We start from the raw sequence: 19,480 nt of genomic DNA, 5'->3' as shown, positions 1-19,480 counted from the left end.
AAATCCAAATAATATGTTCCTTGTGTCACGGCCGGATGACTCTGTCTTGGGCGTTTTCTTTGTTTGTAACATATGGCCCGTGACACTTGGACGACCTCTAGTCAAGAAGAGTGTCGTCTACGGAATGGGTTCATAATTATTCTGGTATTATTTGTCGGACTATTAATAAAAGTTTATTCGAAAATAAGCTTACATTTAACCTTATATCAGTAATTCAAAACGCTACTGTTGCAATGAACTACCTTAGTCATTCTCCTAATTAGGGAGAAATTCTAACTTATGAGACTTGGACCAGCTCACTTGACCAGGCTATACAAAAAAATTTCCCTAGCCCACCTCCTTAACTTTTTTTCATGTTCACTAGACCCCGCTCATATGTAAAATATATGGAGGTATACTTATCATTTGAAATTTCATTAAATGGCCATTGTTCACTATGTTTTGAAAAAAACACACGTTTTTTAGAAGCGTGGTAGACCCTGCTTATACTTTTCTATGCTTTGCTACTGTCATTGACAACAGGTTTTTTTTAAATTTTTTTTTTTTTTTTTTTTGGACGCACCACACAACACCAAACCAGCTTGTAATGCTCCAGGACGATTTAGTATTGCTAATGAAGGGGTAAAAGTGATTTTGGGTCATAGAAAAGCTCCAAAAGCTTTTTTCTAGAAATCACTTGGAACATAAGCTCAAGCTTCTCGGAACTTGTATTTGCGGTTTTGAGTCGAGACTAGTTATGGCCTCTTTAACATGCAAAAAGCTTTGCCTCCAAGGCTTGGAGTCCAAGCTCCTCATCCTCTTGGCCCGCGGAGCAAGACTTAGAAGCTGGTGTAGCCGGGCACGCAGGAATCTGACATTCATGCCTAAACCTCAAAGGCTTTCAAAGTCTTATCCCAATGGCATCTGCGATGTAGAACGTCTCAGAAATGACCCCACCAATCAGTTTGCTCTTCAGACCCTGGAGAACGTGTTCATCAAGGAACGAGTTCTTGACTGCTTGGCAAGACTGTTTTGAAAGCTCAGAAATTATGATTGAACCCTTGACGATTACAGTGAACATCATCTAGGTCCATGCGAAAATTCAAAACCAAGATGTTCACTATCATGTTCATACCGAATATCTGATATCGACAGTCTGATTATTGCCGTCGATGGCCCTTTGGAGTCCAAGCTCCATTCGAATGTCATGCCGCTTTAGTGAAGATATCCGAGAAGCAGAGTTGCGACGTGATCTTGGTGTATTTGGAAGCAACGCCGCAATCCGTTTATGCAAGCATCAGTTTAACAAAGCATCCATTGATCTACAATATACAATCTAAACATGTTGGCAGCAACGAATTGAGCGGTCCACCACTCAGTTCCACCTTCTCCCTCCACAAGGTAACTCGTTTGGAATTCATCCCTCGTCTTCCAAAACAATCATCTTATCTTGTTCTGGCAATTCTCACAGCAGAGTTTCTTAGGAAGACCCTGCCTAACCAAATTTAAGTGCACATAAATATACCAATGTCTAGCACCCAGCGCTAACCAATAACTTAATACGGCGCTAAATACTCGGTTGGGCCACCCCACAATATAAAACATAAACAGTTCGGATCATGAGATTACTTTGAGACATCATGGGATTACAACCGCCACCGAGTCACTGACAATCCTGTATTCTTACAAGATTTTTCAGTTAATTCGGTTAACAGAGAATAGGAAATAGGAAAGAATATTTACAAACAATTAGAGAAAATAAACTGCTCACCAAAATTGGACCCTGAGTGGGTTTGAAACCAAAATTATGAGGTAATTTTTCTACAGTTTTTCAAGTGATAAGAGTGAGAAGTTTTGCTGATGAAGCAAACAGAGAACTCAGGTCGCATTTGTGCAAATTTCTTTTTCTTTTGTTGACTTTTGGAGTTAAAAGAGTCTGAACTTAAGACATATTAACAAACCAAACCGAATCAATTTGATTATTTGGGTATTGACGATGCAGCGTATCATGTAAACTGATATTATTATGGTTAAAATTAATATTATTGCGTCTAAACTTGAAGGGCCTTTCCCAAAAAGCAAACACTTTGAAGAAGAGAATTGAACTATTGTATCCAAAACATGAGAGAATGATGTAAAGCTCCCCATTTTAAACGTGCATGCAAGTAAAAGAACAAATAATTACACTCCAAACAGTATTTTAGAAGAAAAAAAATGAGCAAAGGATTTGATTAGATAATGCTACGCATATTGGATTACAACCAACTGAAGTATGTGAAATCCCTAGATCTACTTGCTGAAGAAAAACAAAATCATCTGAGCCATTGAGTTCTTCTAAAACCCTAAAAGGGCTTGAGTGTATTTTTTTTCACTTCTAAACACCAGGGAGCTTCAAAATCTTCATGGAAGAGAGGTTCGCGGTTCCTCGAAATTCTTTTTAAAGCCCTTATCTTAGCATCAAAACTTACCATCGTCTCTTTAAACTCCAAAAGCTTTGAATCAAGATCTCTAATCTTCTCCCTCGTACCAACTTGCTCAAATTAGCTTCATAATACCTCTTTGATTTCATAGCCACTTCGTATTTGAAGGGCATGCTCAGGCGCCCCTTCAGTCTTACACGTAGAAATCCAACAGCTCAGAGGCATGTAAAGTCTTCTCCCACATTACACAATCAGCATGAGAGGGGGGCAGCTTGCAAGCTCTAATGGCATTAGCGATGTTGGTAGTTTCGGATATTATTTCAGCAGCCAATTTACTGTCAATACTTTTGAGGAGATTTTCATGCAGAAATGAACCTTCTGAGCAGCATAGGTCATAATAGATAGTCCTAACCTGCACAGCGAGTTGAGAATATTTAGTCACACCATTCACAAGAATGGCGAAATTATCAATCATTCTAACATCTCCAAAATCAGCTGCAGGTCCTCGAAATGTAATTTCCGCTAAGGTGGAGCCGAAGTCCTCATTGTTACCCTGAGATTGGTTGTCAACAAGCTCGGGATTAGTACTTTTGAATGTTGCCTTGGAAAACGTCTCCTGGAGGAGTCATTAGATGGTTTTTCTCTGCATAATATTTGGCCAAGTTAACATTTCTGAAGCACATGCAATGATCTCATAATTTCTAAGAGAGGGAGAGAGAGTATACCAAACACTTCTTTTTTGGCGCAGGATTTCATTTTCAAGAGGCTAAAAGCTGCATCGATATCTGATAGACCGTGTCTTCCCATTATGTAAACCTGCAACATTGTGTATGAGAGAACAGTAAACTAATCCGCACGGTAGATATCAAGAAATTAGACCGATAAACCACATGCAATGGTAGATACGCTTCATCCTAGCACTAACACCATACTAAGTGGACAAGAGGGTATTACGAACCAAGCTGTTTCTTGTAAAATTTACGAGAAAGAGAACTATGTCCCCGGAAACAACAGTGACTACCTTAAACTTCAAAGGCCTGACCAAATGGAAAACTAAACGGTCGCCAACAAGTAACTTTGCAGTAGAAAACTTTTGACATCCGGCACTGACTATCCTCCTCTCCCCAAGAAACGTCACTCTATATTTTTCCCCAACTTCAACTTCGAGGGAATGGCAAATACAAATGGCACTGTCCGTCAATAGAAAAATTAAGAACATAATTAGTTACACAAATTCCTTCTAAACTTGGCGCAACAGTTTAGCGGACAGGACACGTTTGAACGTATCATATACTTGACAAAGACGGACGGGGTCAGCTCCAAAATAATTGAGGACAAATATCATCCAAATTATTGGTTTTTGAGTCATGACATGCAGCAGAATACAAAGTAAAACCGCTCAAAATCTAAGGACCGTGTCGAAAATCACAAAAACAAGCTACATTGTACTGATACTTATGGGAAACGCTCAAGCTGTCTTCTTCTTCATGGTCACGTTCTTCTCTTTCTTCTGGGAAATACTCAGATTCAGAGACTTCTTCTTGCTTGATGTTCATGGCCAGCATGAGGTTTTGGGTGTTTGATCAACTCTCAGCCTGAGAGCTCTACCACCTCTCTAGTCACTAGTCACTGTGTTTTGCTTTTCGTCAAACACATCTTTATTTTCTAGCCATTATGTTAAATAAATCAAAATTGAATTTAATGGATTAAACTACAAGAAGAGTAGAAAGTAGTTCAGAAATAAGATGTTGCCACTTATCAGTTATTTGTTACCGACAAACATATCAAAGCAATATTTATCTATAATTATGTAATTGGAGTATCGATAATATCAACAGCATAAACACCATATTCATTCATAATAGATAAACGTATCAATACTCGGATCGCCTGGCTATTCGGGTATGCACACAATTCACCGCCACTAGTGTTATCTTGACGAAGGAACCTACTTATGGGTTGAGATTCAAAATTTCGTAATAATGATTTGCCAATACGGCAAATATCATTTTGGAAATGGCAAGAGAAGGTCGTAATTACAAGTTTATATGCCTTCATGAGTCATACTCGTCCTAAATGCTTTCAATCAGTACTAAATAATCAACCATGTCAATAAACGAGTTGAGAATCGAAAAAATATCAAGTACAAGTAAAATTTTCTCCACGTGTCTGTCCTTTTAACAAAATTGAGTCAAACCAAAATTTTCCGATGTATATCTAGTTTTTATTAGCATTTTCAGGAAAAGTTACAACATCCATCTTCCTCCTATTTACAGTGTACAAATCCTAGTCATGATTCATCCAACATCTACTGTCATAGTTACTCCCTTCATGGTCGTTTTGGGCGGCGTCACGGCTGACCTCACTCCCGGTGATATGTATCATCATCAACCGTCGAGATCACCGGCATCTATGCATTTCGATGCTTCATCAGATAGACAAAATCTATATTAAACATATATACGTTACGTTGTTATACACGTGATTATCCTTCGTTCCATCTGTACATTCTGTACACTTCATTCCAGAGGACCAGACCAACAAGTTGGAATAAGCATGGTTTACTCTGGATACCCCTGAAGATGCCTGAAAAGACAGTCCTCACCTTGGTTGCAACCACTAATTCATTGTGCACCATCCTGTTGGAATCATATCTGTATCGAATCTCTCGGGATCTTCAGTGATCTATTCCAGCTAAACCGTAAGAGAAGTCATAATCTTGAGCGACGAAAGCTTTTGAGACCACGAGGAGGTGAATTCCTACTTGCAGAGGCAAATGGCTGCCCATTCAAAGACCCGCAAAATTTAATATCCCAACCCTCAACGTTCTTAGGGACACAAACATCAAACAGGACTTGGCCGAGTACACTATGTGCACTAATGCTTGGGGGACTGGGCAGAGAGACGGATCTTTCTTTTTGTTCATCTTGTAAAGACCCAGAGCCTGTACTATTTTGATTCTCAGCTGAACTTGGCAAGAAGAAGTGGTCGCTTGGCTCCACTGCAACTCTTCTAAGGCTCTGATTAGAGTTAACTGCTGCTTTCTGGAGATCAAATATTAGTTCAGATATCTCATCTTGCATGCCTTCCGTGCTAGTATTTTCACCTTCAAGTTCTTTAATTCTTTGAGAAAATACCGAGGCAGCCTTTTCAAGAAAATGAGTAACGGAAGACCTATACTGTATTGGATAATACTTATAATGACCTGAAACAAACATAAAATTATATAAGTTTAGTTCTTATGTACCACAAGCATTGAAGTAAACCGAGAGTTAAAAATGTGAAAAATTCTATGTGCTACTTAAATATCCGAGCAGAACTATCTATATCTGCAATTCTACAAGTTCATTTTACCAATGATCATGTTGGACTGAAGGTCAGCACCAGGTCTAGACTCCCCATTACCATAGATTGGCATGAAATATACCACATGTTTAATGGTACAAGACTGACTGAATCACGGCCTCCAACTAAGAGAATGAAAATCCCCTGAACCTCCTAAAACTAAACAAAGCTTTAACCATATGATTTTAAAACTTTTGCATCTATTGCTTTTACCTTATGTTTGTCCAAAATACGATGGTGCCCATAAGGATTCAGACAATTTCAATAGGACATTTTATACTGTTCAAGAGAGTTGCCTGTTGAACGCGCTTGACATGCCATAACATCACCCAAACCAAATGATATAATTTCTTACAGATATCCAATTACTATAAAGATAATGTTAGAGAGCAGTGCTAAGCTATGTCTACTGGTTTCCAGATACCTGCTGATGAGCGATATAACTTTCGTAGGTAGTTCACTCTAAGGATATTAAAATTACAGAAAAGGACGGATAAAAAGGAAAATGTTTTGAGACAAACCTAGGTGAGGGGAGCCATTCAATTTCACAAGCTTGACATCTCCTCCAAGTTCTTGTAAACGTTGAGTAAAATTGCAGATAATATGATAGGGGGCCAGATCATCTTTATCAGAGCACAGAACGAGAAATGGAGCACCCAAATTCTACAGAAAAAAACTTAAATAAGTCCATTAACCAACACAAACAAACAATAGACAGCTATAGATGAGTAAAGGCTGAATGACAGCTTACAACAGATGAAAACAGAGCGTGCCAATACTCAGCGCACTGGGATTCAAATCTAGTAAGATACAACGCATCCAAACCGGAAGCAATGCCTTTTGCTACCCAAGAAACCAGTTTTGATGATCCAGGCATCTTTAGAATGGTTGGGTGTAGAGCATATTGAGTGCCCAGATCACTTGTAAAATCAACTGGACCAGAATCATAGATGTGTCCAGCAATACACTTTCTGAGCAATTGATATTCAGCCTTCACAAAGTTAAATAACTAATAAGAACAGAGTTTCAAAATGAACATGTGGGATCAAATGGGCATTATGAACAAATTACTGCACAATTTTTAACTGAAACTACAAAGAAACACATACCGGATAAAGCTGACCTTCACAAATTCCGTCAATAATCTGCATTTACATTTTTCAAAGCTATTATATTACACAGTATAACCATTGTGATGAATCAGAAAAGACTAGTTACGACTTCTAACATTCCAGAAATCAACTTATCAGTACCAAATACAAAGTCGGGTATCCACTACTCACAGAACTTACCCGAAAAACCTTGTACATACAAGCTTTTGTACCAGCAGAAAGAGCCACAAAGACTACAGGGCATGGCTTAACCCTAAGCTCCTGCATACGCAAAATAAATAAATAACAGGACACTCCATAGATTAAACTTGAGCAAAATTAAAAGCTATGCATGCCAAATTCATCCGGCATTAAAAGCAATTCGAAGTTAGAATGGGATGGGGATAGGATTTTACGCCATATAAGAGTTGGGTTCTTTCTCGCCATTGGGCGAGTAATACACATACACACACAACTAACCATACAGTCATTATCCCCGGAATCAGATCATAGCTCCATATTTAACATATGGATCAAAATCTGAAGAAGCAATTAATAAGAAATTGGCAAACTGGGAAGGAAGCTAACCTCAACAAGCGCGTTGAGAATAACAAAGGCGGACGACATGGCCTTTTCGGGATAGAATCTGCACATAATGTCATCATCAGAGCAAAAAAATAAGCTCAAAATGCAGCAAAAAGTGAATAAAAATCCAATCTTTAAACCCATCCATGAATCATAAACCAAATATCCACCAAATACAAGCAAACCCACGAAAGATTCAGTACAAAAAGAATCCGAAAAAAAAAAAACAGCTCATGTAAATGTTTGTTCTGTTTGGGTGGTGAGAAAAAGCGAGAAAAGAAAATCCACTTACGCATGGAGAAAATGGGAATGGCAAACGAGGGAATTCCAACCGAGAGACGAGTACAAATCCACGTGATTCTGCAAGTGCCTCTCCTGAATCGAAACCCAAGCGAAGATAACAACGATTCCTTTGGAATCAGAGACCTCCTCCTTCCGTCCCCAGTAGATTCCACGGCCGACGCCAGCACCACCGCCACCGCCACTACCACTAGCTTCGCCACCGCTCCACATAGCTGCTGAGCTTCTTTGGGAGAATTTTGGGATTGAATTTTAGGGTTTTTGGTGCGGGTGGAATTGTGAGGTAGATGGGGAAATGGTCGTTGGAGAGGTGTTGGATTGTTAGAGCCACTCGTGTTCGTGTGCGAAATCCGGAGAAGAAAACGATATAGGTGAGGGGCCGTGGTGGGCCTGCCGCTGGATCATGACTCCCTCTTATGCGGTCAACGTCATGGCGGGGTCTCCTCTCTCTGAGGTGGGGTCCAGAGGACATGTCACACTGTACCACGCGCGTTTTAGGATAAGTTCGGCCACGTCGGACCCTTGCTTTCTTTACAACTTTATCCTTATTTTTTCCTTCCTTCGTACTTCTTTGACAAATATGGTAAAATTGCTTCAAGCTTTGGGGAGCCTTGTTTTCTTGATAGTCTAGGGCTAGAAAATTTTCCGCAAATCCCAAACCAAACAAAAAAAATTTTGATACTGAAAATGTCAAATCCCGACCTGGGGGGACCATTTTCTGGGCCCGCTCCACCACCGTAGCACAATATTATTTGCTTTGAGCCCCGACCACGCTCTCACGGTTTTATTTTTGGGAACTCACACGAGAACTTCCCGATGGATCACCCATCCTGAGAATGCTCTTTTGCGCGCTACTCGCTTAACTTTGGAGTTCCCATAGAACTCGAAGCCAGTGAGCTCACAAAAAGCCTCGTGCTAGGTAGGGATGGGAATATACATATAAGGATCACTCCCCTGGGCGATGTGAGATGTCATAATCCACCCCCTTAGGGGCCCGGCGTCCTTGTCGACACACACGCGACCAAAGTTAGGCTCTGATACCAAATTGTCACATCCCGGCCCGGGGGGGACCACTTCCCGGGCCCACTCCACCATCGTAGCACAATATTGTCCGCTTTGGGCCCCAACCACACCCTCACGGTTTTGTTTTTGGGAACTCACACGAGAACTTCCCGATGAGTCACCCATCTGGGAATGCTCTCGCGCGCTACTCGCTTAACTTCGGAGTTCCCATAGAACCCAAAGCCAATGAGCTCCCAAAAGGCCTCGTGCTAGGTAGGGATGAGAATATACATATAAGGATCACTCCCCTGGGTGATGTGGGATGTCATAACTGAAAAATTCTCAAACTTATAATACCAAATTTTTCAGAATTCATAACGAAACGATCCCGAACTTTTCGGTACGAGAATTGAGATTACATATTCAATGGTTCCTAAATCGAACCAAAAAAAAAAATATATATATATATATATATATATATATATATATTGGTTGCATGCATGTTGAATGTTGAATTTAAGTAGTTTGATAGTAGATAATATTAGAAATATAAGTATGAAATTAAGTCATTTGGAACTTTGGAACATCAATTTGACTTGGTATGAATAAATTGGTAAAAAAACCTAAATTTTTATTGCTATGAAATTAGGGAACAAAATTTTAGGCCAAAATCTCAAATTTTAGCTCACATCCAAAAAATATCAAATTTCGACCAAAAAACCCAAAAACCCAAAATCCAATCACGATCCATCCCGAAATACCAAAACATATTTAGGGAATCCTGAAAATTGGGAATGACGAAATTTCGATTCTGGATTGGTCTTCAAATTCTCATCTCGAAAATTTTAGGTTTGGATTCGGGAGCCCATTTTTGGTTTGGGATTCTATAATGAACCACCCCTATTATAGTTAATCAATCTTATATTTGATTCAAGGTTTAGATTATAATATTAAGGTAATTCTCACTTAACTATACATATCGTGGTTTTTAAACTTTTATACATCAAGTTTTTTTTCATCCCATTGTTCAAAAAAGAAAAGTGAGAATTGTGGAACACTTTCACACTTTTAGAATTAGGAAGAACAGAGTACTGGATCAAGAGTTTGTTGGCGACGCTTGTTAGAAATTTTCATTTTTCAAATGGCTACGGGGTGGTGAATGAACACGAGGAATTGAAAAGAAAAAAACTGGATCAAGAGCTACTAGGTGGGGCTTCTTGGAATTCACTTTTCATTGGGTAAAGTCGATATTAAACTTGAAACCTCTTATGGAATACAACACTAGTACATCAAGAGCTAGTTGGTGGGGTTTTGTTTTCTTAAGCTTTGGATACCTTTTGGTAACGTTTAAGTTTAATTATCGTTTGCCCCTTAGTACTATGGTTTAGTGGTATTAGTCTTTACTTGTAAGTGAGAGGTCTTAGGTTCAATTCTCGTCAGACGCGAATTTGAACAACATTATTATATGCTTATAGCTGGGCCATTGTGAGGCTTAGCCCACACCCCTTAGTGTAAATATTACATTTGTCAAAAAAAAAAAAAATTACCACTTCCAATTTGGTGGCTTAGAAGGCAGTAGAATTTAAGACTTTCCGCAAAATTATAAGGATATGCAAACCTAACATGATATGTTTTTAATGAAATTCACGTACTCATCCAATTTCTTTTTAGATTTGTGAGTCTGAACTTGAGATAAAGTCGCAAATGATACTTTGGTTCATCATTGTCACTTTAGAAATATTGTAGTTTCAATTTTGTTGATTTTACCACTATGGTTTAGTTTTATTACCAATTTTATATTTAATTTTTGTCAATTATTTTTTATGTGGATTCACGTATGTTAACACAGGATCCTTTTGGACCTCTAAAATAGTACAAACTTGGGAGAAGTCCAGTTAAGGCTCAAACAAAGGAAGATAAAAGTCCAAAGGAAGAATAAAAGCCCAAAGAAAGAAGGGAAGATAGAGGCCCAAGGGAAGGAAGACCAAGGCCCAACATAACTGAAAAGATGATCTCGAAGCTACAGATGACCATTTAGCGGTCTGATTTGCCTACTAGCAATAAAGCCGAGCGCTTCCTCATATAGTACTTTCCGACCACTATGAGCAAGTTGGCATACTAAAAACATTATGACACGAATTCCTAGGGGCAAGTTTACTTGAACACCAACCCCAGGCCACATGGTGGCCATTTGCGAGAACATAAGCCTATGAAGGGACATAAAGGCTGACATATCAAGTGCTCAGGCGTGAGTTTCCACAACCCTAGGGGCGAACAAACTGCTTGGTACACATTGGCCTAAGAAAACATGCAAGTGGATCAGAATAAGTGTCACTTCATTGCCACGTGTTGACTAAATAACGGAGGGACAACTAGCAGGTCACATCAACGTACTTGGTCCATTAAATGTGAAGGCGGTGGAAAACTCAAGCCCAAAGTCTTAGGGCTCACCAAAGACATGTATAAGGAGGATGAGTACACCTTATAACGGTCAAATAAAAAGAGAGAAAAAGAGACTAGATTACTTTGAGCGCTTATTGTAACCTTTATTCAATATCCACCATAGTGAACGTAGTCCTGTTTTTAGAAGTGAACCACTTCAATTTTGTTGTTCAATTCTTATTGTTTCAACCTCGAGCCCATCAAGGGCCAACCACACTGATCTTTATAACCTCCCAAATTTGAGCGTTAACAAGTGCAACATATTATAGTTTTTTCATGTTCAATCTCACTTAATAAGTTAGGTTACAATGCTAGCTAAAGTGTTAGAACATAATTAAAGATTTGGAACTAAAAAGTTCTTAGGTTATTCTACTATATTTAACAGTTGATATAATAGTTTTTTCTTATTTTATTATACTCTGGTGTCTATATTTCAGAAAGCATAGTTAAACATTCATACCATCACTGAGCATCCATCATACATGACACACGCCGTAAACAACACCAATTTTTAGAAGTTAGAAATGTCAAAATTTGAAATCTGTTTAAATTTTTTTAGACGAAATGTTAACTGTTTTATTATAATATTAAGAAATGATACGAATATAAAATAGTACATTAAAGATAACATAAAAAAAAGGTCTTCAATTTAAATCAACTTTAACATAACATAAAAGACCAGCTTGGCTAAATTAATTGTCACCGTACTGATAATCTGAGGGTGAAACATTACCATGCCCAAGAATCAGCAAATGAATGCATTCAGAATTTTTAATAATATTAAATTTGTTTAAATTTAATAATATGAAGTATAGAAGTAGATTGTCACGGAGAAAAATAAACTTCTTTCAAGAGAAAAAGAAACGAAAATAATGCTAAACTAAAGTAAGTGGGCCAAAAAAGTGGTATGTGCTTGAATTTTAAGAAAAGTAAATAACATGAAAATCCTCTACATGCGGTTTTATTTATTACAGCAGTGGAAAGTAGTGATAACTACGTATTTTTGTACGAGTTCATTCCTAATCATTCGGTTTTTTTCTTCTAACAATTTAACTCATTAACTATATTGTTTGTTGAAAAAAAAAATGCATAATTTAACGTTAATTTTTATATCAACATTATAAAATATTATGCAAAAATATAATGTGTAAGATTCCATAAAGAGTCTCATTTTAAAAAAAAAAGTCTCTGTAACACTTTCTCTAATGTATATATATATATATCGGAAATCCTGAAATGAAAAATCTCGAACCGCAAATACCTTAAGAATAATTAATAAGTTTCCGTAACACCAAAATCGAAACCCCAACGTACTTCATTAATAAGCAAGCAACATTCCTCCTTTTACAAATCCCCACCTCTCGGCTCTCTCTTTCTCTCAAAGACTGAGTTTGCATTGAAATTTAGGTGCATCAGATCCAAAGCAAGCAAAATGCATCGATCGGCCACCACCCTCCACCACTGCACGTGAAAGTCTCTCATTCTCTCACAAGATAACCTAACTAAAACACCCTCGTGTTATTAATTTATTCAAATTATAACATGTATATTTACTTTTTAATAATATACTCTAACAATAAGATATATAAATCATATTACCTATTTATATTCTAACATATAAGAAGATATTTTTACGTATTAAGTGTTACAGGTACACAAGAAAACTTCTCATGTCAAGAAATTGTACACAAGAAAAAAAAAAATATTTGTACTCTTTCTCTAGTGAAAATAGATAAGTAGAATATTACAAGTCACCATTTTAAGTGCTAAATTCATTTTTAATTTCTATTTTTTATGTTTATAACAATGCTGTATTTTGAAGAAAAATGTGAGGATCATTCGTGCAACCGAGATATGATTATTTTTTAAGTTGATACGTGGGGGATCACACTATGGCACTTACATGAATTTACAATAAAAAATTATTCACTTGTAACAAAGCTTTAGGCTTAAACCAAGTAACGAGCATCCATAATAATTACATATTAAATTCATTAGTCAAGTGAGTCGAATTTGAGACTTTTGTCACTTACAATTAAAAAGAAACACTACTAGATTGTAGTGTTAGTGACAATCCTTGTACTTTAAACACACATTTTTTCTAATAAACATGTGGAGCTATTTACATACAATCATTACCGAAAATTACCATTTGCCTGACGAACCAACTTTCGTCAGGCGAAGTAACTTTAGTAGATGGAATAAAACAATTCATCGGGCAAAAGTGGTCAACGTTTTAGTATTTTCAGAGCCCTTTGACCAACAAATAATGTTTGACGAGCAAAGTGACCTTCATTGGGCAATGTTTTTGCGTCAACAGAAAAAATCGGCGCATCGTATGCTACCTTTTGTGTGACAAACCCTTCAAGTTTCGTTAGGTAAAGGTATATTTGATAATTTAAGGTTTAAGGTTTAGGGTATGTAGTTCTCAAGCAAAATGAAATTTTTTGGTCAGGAAAAAGTGAGGGACATTTTGGTATATACGTTATACTTAATGGAAGTATAGGCTTGTCCATAGTCAGTGACAACACGAAGCTGAGCCAGCCCTAGCCCTTTGTAGACACTGCAAAGGCCGATGTCGATTCGACGACTGTGCACTCGGATGAAGACGGAGAACTCCTAGCCGAATAAAGGTCAAAGTGTGGTGGATCTATATAGACTTGTCCCCAAACCAAATCAGCCATATATAATGCAAAACAAGATCGATGTCGATAACCCACTCCATTGACGAGTGAGCCTGAAAGTCAACAGCCTATTAACTCACAAAATGAGAGCAATCATCCGCACCAAGTGCCCCATGCTCACCCCCTTCATGGAACCCCATCTATTATCATTCCTTCTTGTCCCTCATTTGCTTCTCCTCACTGCCCTTTGTTCTACTTCCTCTCTCTCCAACACTCTTTCTATATCAAACCATCAATTGTAATATCCAAAAAATTCTAATGTAAAACATAATGATGTTTTTTTTTTCCTTCCATTTGGATAGCTAGAGATTTCTTGCAAATTTCCAAAAATGAAATGTTATCCAAATTCTGGTTTTTTCACGGTTAAGAGTAAATGGAGAAGTGCCACTTAGTATTATGATCTAGTGGTATTCATCCACTTGTAAGTAAAAGGTATTAGGTTCAATTCTCGCCAAAGGTGAATTTAAATCACATTATCGTCAGTCCATTGTGAGGCTAAGCCCACCCTTCCCTTTTCATATAAATAATATTGTTTGTTAAAAAAAGAAAAAAAAAGAGTAAATGGAGAGGCTTTTAGTTATTAATAATATATTAGTACTTTTATATTAACTTTTGGTTAAAATTATTATAAACTTAAAAATGTGACTATAATTCTATACAAAGTACATATTTTAGTTATTTTTTTTTTAAATTCCCCTAAAATAAGTCTTAGAAGTACATAAATAATATTCATTGTACCCGCATTATACAAGTGAATATTGCAAAAATGATCCATCTAGTAGTAGTACCCATTAATCATGATTACCAGCTAGTCTAAGTATAACAATTCAACTTTATTTGTCATAAACTCCAATTTACTAACTTTAATATGTCCATCTTTTTACTCTTGTTTGTTGATCTATTTGGGGAGGGATTTTTCGGTGTACCCGGCACACCAAAAAAATTTGGTGTACCCTCACTCATAATGGTGAGGGTGCACCAAAAAAATTTGGTGCACCCTCACTTTTTGTACACCAAAAAAATTTTAATGAGTGAGGGTACACCAAAAAAATTTGGTGTACCCGGCACAACTAAAAATTTTCCCTATTTGGGGGCGGAAGCAAGCAAACCCCAAACCCCACCTAATTGATTGATTGGGTTTTTGACACGTGTGTAATCATGTTCAAATGCATGTACCTGTTGGATTTGCTTTAATTCTGTGTCCGACAATGCCCTCTGCGACCCTTTCGATATCTGCTCCTCCCTCTGCAGACTGCAGTGTGTGAGTGCGCGAGGGAGTGATAGAGAGACTGATTCTGCCCACATACGTAGCGAATATTTCTTGTCCAGCTTTTCAAAAGCAGCCGCCCGTCCCTCTACTTTCCCTCTTGTTCTTTTTTTTCTTCATGGTTTTTCTATAACAAGATACACATCTTTAAAAAAAACGTTTTGCAGCAACTTAGTATTACGATTTAATAATATTTTTTTTTATTTGTAAGTGAGATTTTAGGTTCGAATCTCGCCAAAAATGAATTTGAACCACATTATTGCTAGTCCATTGTGAAACTTAGCTCACTCTCCTATCCTCTTAGTGTAGATAATATAGTTTGTATAAAAAAACGTTTTTCAATAAACAATATCCCACCCCCCCCTAAAAAAAAATTTCATTTTAAGAGTGCATTTGGAATTGGCGGACTGCTTATGTCGGAAGTAATTCTACTCATAAGCACTTTTGCTAGCAAAGCTGCTATCAGAAAAGCATAACAAAATGTTTATTTAGAATTCAAATGTTTCGTCAAGTACATGAAATATCATATCGTTCTCTAAAAGTAGCAGCAAAAAAAGTGTTTTTAGAATCCAAAAAGGCTTTAATAGGTATTTATCCAATTAAGTTAAACTTTGGTACAGAAGAGTCGCTATACTGCAAGCAGCTCCAGCACTACTAGTAGAAGTAGCTCTTGTCTTATCTCTAGTAATCTAATACAGAAGCCAAAACCTACAATGTAGATTCAATATAAAAAAAAAAAACTAAACCTATAATGATATAAGACATTGAATTGAATTTCCCTCTTTTAAATTAGCCTAATTAGCATATCTTAAAAGATTCCAAATCTTAAACAATTCTAGGCTTAAAAAATTGCAACCACAAACTTGTTAATCCACATTCACATAAGCGGGCAAGTGGAGCACTTGATGTACCACTGTGACATCTCGGGTCAATAATACAATGTTTTTATGCATAACAGATGCATTAAAAGGTCGATCTCAAGCCAACAAGATTCGCCGCTTTGCAAGGGTTGCGAGGGGAACATCTATCGTAAGAAGCATTACCCTTGCTTTTCACGATTAGAACTCGTGACTTTCTTGTCACAAAATAGAAACATACCCATGTCCTCGCATAACAAATGGATCATTGACACAAAATATCATAATTGGATCCTAAGGATCGGAGATGAGTTTCAATCGCTAGCAAGGGACTTCTAAAATGAGTAGCCAAATTCTTTTTAACAAACAAAATTTTCTAAGGGAGAGGGGGTGGACTAAGCCTCACAATGACTTAGTAATGATGTGATTCAAATTTACTTTTAGCGAGAATCGAACTTAAGATCTCTCACTTACAAGTAAAAAGAAATATTATTAGACTATAATACTAAGTAACATTAGAAACAAAATTTGAAATCACAATAAAAAAAAAACCTACTTTCCTAGTGGCGCCTAGCTAGCCAAGCTATAGTTAGTTTGGTCCCCACTATAAGCAACATAACGATTCATTACCATTACATGAAACGCATATTCGGAAAGCCAAAAACCCCCAAACGCAAAAAAAAAAAAAATATATATCAAAAAGCTGATTATAAACCAAAAAGCTGATTAAAAAAAAAGAGAGAAAAGATAGATTCACACACCCACAAACACCCAAAACAGACCCAAACAAAAATCCCTTTTCTTTCCCAAAACTAAAAACAAAAAATTAATTAATGTATAAATTGTTGCGTAAATAAATATATATAATTTTAGAATTTAATTAATTAAAAAAAGTTGGGAGAAGTTGCAGAGAATTAGAAGCTTCCATTTGTTGTCACATAAAAAGAAAAGAGAAGCTTGTACAATCAAAAAACCCAGATCACCTCCCTCCCCCTTCATTTCCATGCTACTTTCTGTCCTACCGAGTGTCAGTTTATTGTAATTTACCCACCGCCTGCTCTCTCTCTCTCTCTCTCTACCTCCTGCTTTCTCTCTCTAGAGCTAACTGAAATGCTTAGGGCTTCAAACGAACCCACTGGTACCGACCATCCAGAGGCACGTCCTTGACGATATCATAGTTGTACCTGCACCCGATTCCGAACCCAATTCGAAACCGATAAAATCGGGTATGTTGTTAGTTAGTTAGGGTTTCCGATTTCCGTCTCCTGTTAAAATGCGCCGCCGGTGGAGTACACTACACGAAACGTGGCTTATCGTGCGCACTCCAGCAGAAAAATGGAAAATATAAAGAAAATGGAAAATGTGAAAAAAGTACTCACTTCTCTGCAAACCGCTTATGCTCGTACTTCTCGGCCACAGCGAAGAACTCTTCGATCTCTTCAAACGGAGGGGATTTTCTCTCCGGGATTCTCCGTCGGTGAGACACCGGCGATGACATTTCGTCCGAGTCCAGGCGCAGCTCGCTCGACGGCGTCGTTTCCCTGCTGGTGCAGCGAATTACAAAAAAAAAAAAAAAAAATTGCTGAGTTTTAAGGAACAAAAATCAACCTGAAAAAATACGTTTCGGTTTGGAGAAATTGAAGAGGAAAATTATGAATGAATGTGAAATGAAACCTGAATTTATTGTTGACGAAGGAGGTCGAGTTGGAGAATACCGTTTTGAAACTCTTGGACTGCAAGCGGTGAAATGAATTTTGAAATTTAATTTTTTTTTAAATTGCAATAAAATTCGAGAAACGTAAAATTGAAGGAAAATGAAGAGAGAGAGAGAGAGAGAGAGAGAGAGAGAGAGAGAGAGGGAGAGAGTGATCGTCTGTTTGTTTCCTGAGAAAATCCTAACGGAAACGAGAAAAATCAAGGAGTACATTTTTCCGTCCGCTAGTTTCTCTCTCCTCTTTTGTCTCCTCGTTTTCGAACCGAAAGAAAGGGGAAGAGAAATTGGAAGCTCGGACGGAGCTATGGGAAGCGAGATTGACCTCCAGATCTAGGAGCGGAGAGCTGCGGACGGCAGCGGGGACATCGCTGAGTTCGTTGCTGGAGCAGCAAGAGGAAGGAGGCGGAGAGTGATCGGAGCAAAAGGTGGAGCAGGAGTCCGGGGAATTGAGGAGCTGAAGCATTGTTTGAGTTGGAGGCAATGGCGGCGTTGAAGCAGTAACTTTTCTTCTCTTGGATACGGCTGCGTTGGTGGAGTCGTCCATGGCCGCCATTCGCTTACAGTTGTAGTCCTCCATATCTCTCTCTCTCTCTTGTTTCTCTCTCTACACAGAAGGCTAAAGCAGTGCACGCACACACGCACAGAGTGTGTGCTTTCTCTCTCCCTTCTGCTATTTTTGGATTTTTAAACAGAGAGAAAAGTGGGAGATCCAAGAGGGATGTTGAGTAAGTGATCTGTTGGACGGCTCAGATTAAAAAGACAGAAAAATAAACAGAATTTAGAGGTGGGCCCGGCGGGTGGGGTTGCCTTGGATTTACCGTTTTACTGTTCGACCGTGTTACCGCGAGTGTTGGGGGTGAAATTGAACGGGTAAAAGGGTGACAAAGGGAATGCCGACGGTGCCGTTTCGAAGATCTGGATAATTTTCTGAGAGTGGGAAAGCTCAACACACAACATGCGCTTCTTCCTCTGTGGGTGCCCACATCAAAACGCATGGTTTGTATGTCGTTTGCAAAATTCTATTTTACCCTTCTCCGATTGATTAATTATAGTGTGCCTTTCTATCTTATTCCAGTTGAAAATGACTCTTAAATTATTTTTTGACAAATTACATCCTGAATTATTTATACGACGGTAAAGTTGAAGAAATTTTATAAAAATTGACGGAAAATGGTTAATTGGCTAGTTTCAAATGGTTACAGGGACTATTTATCAAAGTACGTGGCTAACTTCAAATAGTTCAGAAGGTTAAACGACATGTTACTCTTTTAATTAATATCATCCTACCATTTTTATTTTCCAATAAGTATGACAGTAATTCATTTGAATTGTCCAGTTATGATCTGTTGTGCTTGTGTCTATTATTACCCATGAGTGAAGGTTTTCGCGCATTTAAATTCACTAATTTCAAATAATTTAAGGGATTAATTACCAAAAAATAGTTCATGGAGTAATGTATGTGCTATTGCACTTCGAATCTTATGTTACCACAACATTGCTCGTGACAAGAAAAAGTGAGGAAGAATAGTGGTACTTTTCATTTTTGTTTTCTTATCCACCGCCACTAAATCACCACGCCCAAGTCAAAGTGGTGCTTCTTGTTGCACCAGGGGCCATTTTGTTGGGTGCTATAGTATGGTTGTTTTGTATCTACTGAGCAAAAACAGGTTGTAATTGTATAGCGGTAATTTTTATTTATTTTTCAACAATCCATATTTGTACCAATGAAATACTAGTGTTCTTATGTGTCTAAATAAATCCTGTTCATGGATTAACAAAAATGTGCAAAATCTC

General features: G+C 37.7%; 2 protein-coding genes and 1 pseudogene across 3 annotated transcripts; all 3 read right to left on the bottom strand.

The window, feature by feature from the left end:
• Nucleotides 1–2,321: 2,321 nt before the first annotated feature.
• On the bottom strand, nt 2,322–3,955 carry LOC103940290 (annotated as a pseudogene).
• Nucleotides 3,956–4,590: 635 nt separating this feature from the next.
• LOC103940286 lies at nt 4,591–8,067 on the bottom strand. The gene is made up of 7 exons (XM_009350380.3): nt 7,713–8,067; nt 7,424–7,481; nt 7,037–7,117; nt 6,854–6,889; nt 6,496–6,735; nt 6,266–6,407; nt 4,591–5,604 (listed from the first exon to the last, which is right to left on the bottom strand). Exons 1-7 carry the CDS (start codon nt 7,931–7,933, stop codon nt 5,111–5,113), a joined length of 1,272 nt encoding a protein of 423 aa, XP_009348655.2. The 5' UTR covers nt 7,934–8,067; the 3' UTR covers nt 4,591–5,110.
• Nucleotides 8,068–15,548: 7,481 nt separating this feature from the next.
• On the bottom strand, nt 15,549–18,378 carry LOC103940285 (cyclin-dependent kinase inhibitor 7). Of its 2 annotated transcripts, none has more exons than XM_048573210.1 (4): nt 18,009–18,378; nt 17,647–17,705; nt 17,352–17,516; nt 15,549–17,156 (listed from the first exon to the last, which is right to left on the bottom strand). In XM_048573210.1, the coding sequence occupies exons 1-4, from the start codon at nt 18,261–18,263 to the stop codon at nt 17,087–17,089; spliced, it is 549 nt and encodes a 182-aa protein (XP_048429167.1). In that variant the 5' UTR covers nt 18,264–18,378; the 3' UTR covers nt 15,549–17,086. The 2 variants fall into 2 exon arrangements, with proteins under 2 accessions (XP_048429167.1, XP_048429168.1); XM_048573211.1 differs by having other exon boundaries at nt 15,550–17,156; nt 17,352–17,513; nt 18,009–18,377.
• Nucleotides 18,379–19,480: the final 1,102 nt, after the last annotated feature.

Source organism: the organism of the source record quoted next, unplaced genomic scaffold (assembly GCF_019419815.1).
Source record: "Pyrus x bretschneideri cultivar Hongxiangsu unplaced genomic scaffold, Pyrus_bretschneideri_v1 Contig64, whole genome shotgun sequence".
NCBI classification, from domain to species: domain Eukaryota; kingdom Viridiplantae; phylum Streptophyta; class Magnoliopsida; order Rosales; family Rosaceae; genus Pyrus; species Pyrus x bretschneideri.
Note: the sequence above shows the minus strand (reverse complement) of the source record. Positions and strands in the feature narration are given on the sequence as shown.

What these genes read in the sequence shown, in the direction of transcription:
- LOC103940286 (XM_009350380.3), bottom strand. Translation starts at nt 7,933, where the DNA reads ATGTGGAGCGGTGGCGAAGCTAGTGGTAGTGGCGGTGGCGGTGGTGCT. An exon ending in TTCTCAACGCGCTTGTTGAG is followed by an intron (nt 7,118 to 7,423) that starts GTTAGCTTCCTT and finishes TTGCGTATGCAG; the next exon opens with GAGCTTAGGGTTAAGCCATG. An exon ending in ACGCTCTGTTTTCATCTGTT is followed by an intron (nt 6,408 to 6,495) that starts GTAAGCTGTCAT and finishes TTTTTTCTGTAG; the next exon opens with AATTTGGGTGCTCCATTTCT.
- LOC103940285 (XM_048573210.1), bottom strand. Translation starts at nt 18,263, where the DNA reads ATGGAGGACTACAACTGTAAGCGAATGGCGGCCATGGACGACTCCACC. An exon ending in CTCCGCTCCTAGATCTGGAG is followed by an intron (nt 17,706 to 18,008) that starts GTCAATCTCGCT and finishes CACCGCTTGCAG; the next exon opens with TCCAAGAGTTTCAAAACGGT. An exon ending in TTCGTCAACAATAAATTCAG is followed by an intron (nt 17,517 to 17,646) that starts GTTTCATTTCAC and finishes TCGCTGCACCAG; the next exon opens with CAGGGAAACGACGCCGTCGA.